This window comes from Eurypyga helias, unplaced genomic scaffold, assembly GCF_000690775.1.
Source record: "Eurypyga helias isolate BGI_N326 unplaced genomic scaffold, ASM69077v1 scaffold21727, whole genome shotgun sequence".
Classification (NCBI taxonomy): Eukaryota; Metazoa; Chordata; class Aves; order Eurypygiformes; family Eurypygidae; genus Eurypyga; species Eurypyga helias.
In genome coordinates this window covers 25,106-31,791 of record NW_010262603.1, presented here as the reverse complement: position 1 = coordinate 31,791, position 6,686 = coordinate 25,106, and the positions used below count along the sequence as shown (strand labels likewise).

Below are 6,686 nucleotides of genomic sequence, written 5' to 3'. Positions count from 1 at the left end.
CTGAGGTGCGTGGTATCTCTTTGCAGAAATACCCACCCCGCAAGGACTTTGTGAGGGCCGTGTCCCTGCAGACAGGTTACCTGATCAAGGCAAATGGTGCTGGTGCCTGCGTCCTCTACTATCTCACCCAGGTGGACCCTCGCGGTGAGTGCCAGCAGGAGCAGCAGATACAGCATGCTTCCTCGGGAATGGGTCCCATTGTACACGCTGAGCTCACCACCGTGGCTTTCCATCACCCAGAGGCCCAAGTGCACTGGGAAGTAGGGGCTACCCAGGGAAGAAGGAGGTCCCCCCCCAGAGCACAGCGTGGGGCAGGTGCCATCAGCCTTGGGGGTGCTCAGTCTAGCTCAGGGTACAGCAGGCTCGTGATGCCTCTCTATGGGTTCCAAACTGGCTTAGTGACGGGGCTTTGGGCTCTTGCAGGGTCGCTGCCAAAGTGGGTGGTGAACCGCGTCTCCCAGTTTGTGGCACCAAAGGTAAGCAGGGTGCATGGTCAGTGATGGGATGTGTGGGCATCAGGGGTGGGCTGCCCCAAAGTAACCCCCTAGACAGGGGCAGGATGGGTGCTGGGTGGACCCACAGCTCACCAGGACATGCAGTGGGCATGCTGCTGAGGCTGTATAGGCCAAGTCAGGCCCCCATCCACCCCCATCCCCCCCCAAAAAGCAAGCAGTGGAGGAGCTGGGAGCTGTGCCCACAGACCAGGGTGGCTCCCATCCCCACTGGAGGGGGACAAGGGGCCCTGGGGCACTGTGACAGGCTGGACCTGCTTTACCTGCAGGCAATGAAGAAGATCTACAAGGCTGGACTGAAGTACCCAGAGTGGAAACGTAAACACGATCCCGGGTACAAGCCCTGGGTGTACCCGGAGCAGAACACACTGCCCAGCATCAGCCTGGCCGAGCTCTCAGTGCAGCACGCCGACTCGCTGGAGAACATCGACGAGACGGGGCTGCCCGAGGACCACCTGAGCACCAGTGACCACGAGGCCTGACCCCTTGCTACAGCCCTCTTGCAGGAGGCCCCCCTTGTGACTGGGGCTTGGCAGCCATGGGGCACAGATGGGAATTTGGCCCTCTGCACCCCAATAGTCACATCTGTTCTCCAAGTCCTTCATCATAGACCCCCCCTACCTGGGCATCAGGGTACTGTCCCATGGGAACCTGCAGCACGGGTTCTAGAAAGAGGGAGGACGGGCACCCTGGTCCCCCCTGCACTTATGGTGGTCCATGGAGATGTCCACACACACATGAGGTTGGGTTGGCAGTAGGAGGGGGTGCCCCGAGGAGAGGCTGGGTAGGCCGAGAGAGAGAGCCCTTCATGGGGAGGGTGGGAGCTTTCCTGACACCAGGATATCCCTTTGCTGCTGTAAGACCTTCTAGGGGTGTCCCTCAAAGGTCCAGAAGTTGGGGGTCTATGGGGGTCCTACCCAGGCTTTGCAGCAGGACAGACCTTGGACTGACCTTCTCTGGCTTGAGATCCAGCTCTACCAGCCCCACAGTCAAGCTGGACCCACTCCAGCCCACCAAGCCCTCCCAGGCTTCGTGTGACCCCCCCCTTCTCAGGGAGCCCTGCCAGGTCCTCTCCTGGACATAAGGCTCACCTCTTCAGGCTGGCTCTAGCCCAGCTGGCTCTGGTGACGGCTTCCCCAGGTGGTGTCTGTGGGGGGCTTGTCGTGGCAGTAGGGTCTTGGGCAGCTTCTGTCCCCACTCTCTCGGTGTTTTGCCGCTGCTGTGGTTTCTGGCACAACAATAAAGGGGTTGATGTGTGTGCGAGAGAGCTTCAGGCTAGCACGGGCCAGCGAGGACACCGACACTCAGCCCACCCTGATGCTGTTCAGGCACCAGGTCCTTGGTCAGACGGGAGGGCCAGTCCATCCGTGCAGTCCCAGCACCCAGGTGGCCCCTAGCAGTGAGCGAGATGGCTGGCGATGGGGCAGGAGGGGCAAATGCTGGCTCTGCACACCCATCGCATGCGAGTGAGCATGCGTGGGCATGGGGCAGCTTCCACCCGACAATGGGAAGTTAGTCTAGACAGGCAGCACTGAGGGAATACACTGACAAACGCTGGATTTTCCATCCACCCGCTCACCCCCCCACGCTGAGGCTGCCTGCAGCTGCTGGGCTCCTGCCCTGCGTGGGTGTAAGCCTGACCTTGCATGCAAGGCCCATGCAAACGGGCTGTCGCTGCTGATGGTGCTGGAGTGCTCAGCTCCAGACCTGTCCCAGCAAGGTAAAAGCCGGGGTACATGGCCAGGACCCGGCAACTGCTCTCACAGCCAGAGCTCTGCCCAGGCAGTGCTGGGGGGCAACCCCCTGGCAGCACCCAGGCACTGCACCTTTTGGGGCAACGCTGACTCCCTGGTGACCACAAGCCCCTGTTTCCAGCCCCAACCTGCTCTGTGCTTGCTTCTCCTACACTTTGTGATTCTCCAGACACCCAAGTGCCCACCATGGTAACAGACAGAAGGAACCCAAAGCGTGGAGGCTTTTACCTGTGAAAAAACAGATCCCAGACCCAAATTGCCCCAAAACCACCTTGCAATAATGGTGGCAGACCTGGGCAGGAAATCATGGCCAGAGAGAGGGGGAGAAATACCCCTGGGTGCTCCCCTGATGGGGCAGACCCCACTTGCACCCCAAGCCCATGGTGGTCTGGTGAATACCAGCCTGCACAGCCTCGGTGCTGTGGGCAGCAGCCTCGTCTCTTCCCATTGCCCGGGTGTTTCTCTGCAGCAGCTGAGCTGCAGTTTTGCTGCAGGGCTATTTTTAGCCAGCCCTTAGTAGGTGTAAGGAGCTGCTGCTTGAGCACCAAGAGCCTGGCAGGGAGCCCCCGCTCCCCTGCCAGCCCCAGGGAAGGCTCTGCTATGGGGGTGAGAGCCCAGGATGCTGCCCAAAATGGCCAGGCCAGTGCTGGCACTTGGTGCCTGGGAAGGACAGGGGCTACTGGGGTGGCAGGGATGCTGGTCCACATCCAGAATGAGGCTGTGGCAGAGCTCCTGGCCTCCAGGAACACCTGGTCTGGGGAGCAGGGTGAAACCTGTGGGGCTGGGGAGGGGGACTACTCCAGATCTCATGGGGTGCTGGCAGTCCCAGAGTGGTGATTTCATACGGAAAGATGTGCCACCGCTGGGTTTCCTGTGGCACAAACAGGAAGGGGGCCCTATGCCGGTATCCCCGAGCACATAGATGAGTATCCCCGAGAACATAGATGAGGGAGAGGACGGGCAGGGTGCAGGGGGACCGGGACCTCAAGGTGCCCTTGCCAGGATGCTAGGGAGCAGGTGGCCCATGGCCCAGCGGGGCGAGAGCCAGACACGTGGGGGCTGTGGCCCCACACAAGAGCCCAGAGGGAGGATGGCTTTTCCTGCCTGGCCCCGAGCAGAGCAGAGCCGCCCCACAGCGCAGAGATTGGAAAGGAAACGGGAAGCTGCTGCTGGACCAGAGATTAGCCCGGAGGCGGTGATGTCAGATGGCGCCTCAATGGATGGGGGGCTGGGGGACTGTGGCGTAGGCCCCCCTGTCCTGCCCACACACATCACTGCAGCCCATTTCAGTGATCCAGAGTGAAACATGCCCCATCTGAGTATGTGAACCTATCCCCAGAGTCTCATGCTTTGCATTTCCTGAGCTCATAGATAGGTCTTGTGCAGCTCTCACCCCACCACCCACAGTGGGACTATGGGCCTCTCCAGCAGTCCCTCTCATCTCATGGACTGGCCTTCCTGGAGAGGTCCAGCAGTTTTCCAAGACCAACAGCCCTCATCTTCCACTTCCCACTCCTCCACCAGTCCTCCCAGGGTCTCAGCTCTCTGCTGTACTCCTGCAGACGCTGCAGACTCAGTCCCACATTTCCAGCTGACCAATGTGGACTTTGGTCTCTAAGTAGGAGCCCCGAGTCCCTGTCCTACTCACAAGATATGCTACCACCACCACTGCACACATCCCCCAGCATGACCCAGCATGGGAAGGGCTGAAGGTGCAGCAAAGGCTGTCCCAGGGTGAGGCACAGGCTGATGGCTAGCGATGGATGGATGGATGGATGGATGGATGGATGGATGGATGGATGGATGGATGGATGGATGGATGGACAGGCAGCTGGACATGTGGACACTGAGGGACATTGTCATCATGGGTGCTGCACAGAAAGGGGAAAGATTGAGCAGGCCAATGTGCTGGAAGGATCCAACCCTCACTTTGATCCTCACTTCTTCCAGCCCTTCCCAGCATCTTCATAAAGCCCAACCTCTCAGCCTAAGAGGTGTTTTCTGATCCTGCCCATCTGCCTCCTCTGGGGAGCAGGCAAGACCTTCCTGCTGTGAGAACCTGTAGACACGACAGGGCTCTCTGCTTCAGCCCAAGGAGTCCAACTTCTAAATACCAAGTGCATCAGCAGGTTGGCAGACACCAAAGAGGTCCTGCAGAGGCTTTGAAACCTGCACTCTGGAAAGTGGGCCTATAGGAAGCCCTCAGGAAACAACCCAGCCACAGCACATGTCACGGCTGCCAATGCCCTGCCAGTGACCCAGCACTCTGCTGTGCCCTGCTGCCCTCCAGCATGGCCCCACGCTGGGACGTGTTCCCATGGCTGGGGGATGCCCCAACTTGGGGTGTCCTTCTGGCTGGGCTCTGGGAAGGTGCAGCTCCATTGGGAACCAGGTGTTGGGGCTCAGCAGAGGGGCTTGAGCAGGGTTTTCCCCCCCACCATGGAAACCTAGCCCAAATCCTGGCACTTAGGTGACTGTCGAGGGAGAAGGGAGCCAGGGAGAAGGTTTTCTGCTCCAAACTGTCCCGTCAGCAGCCATCAGGATGTGGGTTGTTGTGGCTGGACCCTGCTCTTGGTCACACTGGGACACCAGATGGGACTGCGACTTCCAACTCTGGGGATGTCCCAGGGTGTATTTTCCACCCTCAGAGGTTTCCCTCCCCAGCACCCCACCTCACTGCTCCTGGCAGCAGGTTCGAGGGTTCTATAGAGATGCTGCAGTGTGCCAAACAGCCGTGGGCCAGGATCTGGCCTCACGCAGGAGCATGCTTCACTGGTGCTAATGCCTCCAGCACGGCAGGATGGAAACGATGGCACACAGGCTGCCACCACGGCTGCCAGCACACTTTACTCTGCCTCTCCAGCTGCTCACCCCACAGACCTCAGCAACCTTCCCATGCACGGTGGTGCTTGGATTGAGCCAAACAGCTTCCTCTAAGAGGCAGAGACGGGAGCTTGGTGGGAGAGCACAGTCCACAGGGCAGGTCCAGAGTGTTCCTACACATCCTGAGGGTCCCCCTGCACCCTGTCTGTGCACCCCCCCCTTATGAAGGTCCATGGGGCCACCCCCATGGTCCCCAGCCCCAGGGATGTGTCACCCCCTGCAACTGGTGGGGAAGAAGGAGGAAGGGGAAAGCTGTGCTGGGCCCGTGCTGAGTTCTGCTTCTGCTTTGTAGGAGCCCGCCCGCGGTAAGGAACAGCCTTTCCACACCTAGCTGCACGCACAGAGACTTGTATGGGGTGGTCCTACCACACCAAGGGCTCCCAGCCCCCCACAATGGCTTTTGAGGGCATCGTTTGAGGCAGGGAAGGACCATCCTGAGTTGAAGCAAGGGGGTTCCCAGGGAGACAGACCCTTGCAGGGCACAATGTGGTTATCAGCTTTGCCATCAGGCACAGAGAAGGACTGAATGTTGTTGTGAGATATCAGCCTCGAACATCCTCTGTGTGCAAGGTTGGGTAAGAGCGGAGCCGGACTAACTGCCAGCACGACTAAGGCTCTTGCGAAAAGCATTGCAGCAGGTCATGAAAGCACAGGCTGCTCGCAGGAAAGAAACCGTCCTGACATCCCCATGCAACCCCAGACCATGTTGCCATCTTGCTCCCTGGCTCATTCCGTGTCCCCCTTGGCACAAGACACTGGCAGTGAGATGGGTGCTGCAACCCCATCAGCACAGGGCTGTTTGGGTTGAGTTTTCACGCAGACAGCCCCAGTGACAGCCCTTCAAAGTCCCCTTGTCAGTGTTTTAGCCTGTTTTCTCAGCACCACCCCAGCACCTGCACCCTGCCCGGTCCTGGGCCGTGATGCAAGGGTATCTCCTCTTGCCTGCAGTAGGATAGAGCTGCATGCAGCCCGGAACGTGAAAGCTCTCCCTCAGGGTGCAGGTCTCAGGGCAGCCTGGTTCCCCCACGGCGATGAGGAACAGGACACTTACTGGGAAGGCAAGAGGAGCATGACAGGGTGAGAGGGGAGGGCAGGGAGCAGCCCCCGAAGGAGTGCAGAGCCTGGCCGGGGGTCAGGACATGGAGCCTCCAGGCGAGGGGCAGGGAAGGGGCAGGACAGGAGGGTGGGAGAGGGACGGGGACCGGAGGGCTGGTCTGGAGGAGGGACCGGCAGTGGGAGGTGCGGGCTGGGTGCTGCGCAGCCTGGCTTGGCCCGCAGCAGTTCCTGCGGGGCTGCCTGCCCGCACCCGCAGGCTGAGCCCTGTGCCCGGCGGAACCTTGGCATCACCCTGGAGCCCAGCCCGGGGAAGCCGTGGAGCCCACAGCGGCACTGCCACCCTGCTGCTCTGTCGGAGCCAGCCCCAGGACCGCGCTGAGGGGCAAGAGGTGAGGGAGCACCCCAAGGGGACGCACGGACAGGAGAGACCTGGGGATGGGGGAGGACGGGGTCCATGCCCACTGCCAGCCGACGGCACTGG

At 60.5% G+C, this 6,686-nt stretch overlaps 1 protein-coding gene across 1 annotated transcript; it reads left to right on the top strand.

Moving 5' to 3' along the window:
- Positions 1-23: 23 nt before the first annotated feature.
- Positions 24-994, top strand: STARD10 (StAR-related lipid transfer (START) domain containing 10; the record flags this gene model as incomplete). Its single annotated transcript, XM_010155794.1, has 3 exons — positions 24-144; positions 424-476; positions 782-994. Coding segments are annotated over 3 exons (387 nt in total), but the record flags the coding sequence as incomplete, so codon positions are not given.
- Between the last annotated feature and the right edge of the window lie 5,692 nt (positions 995-6,686).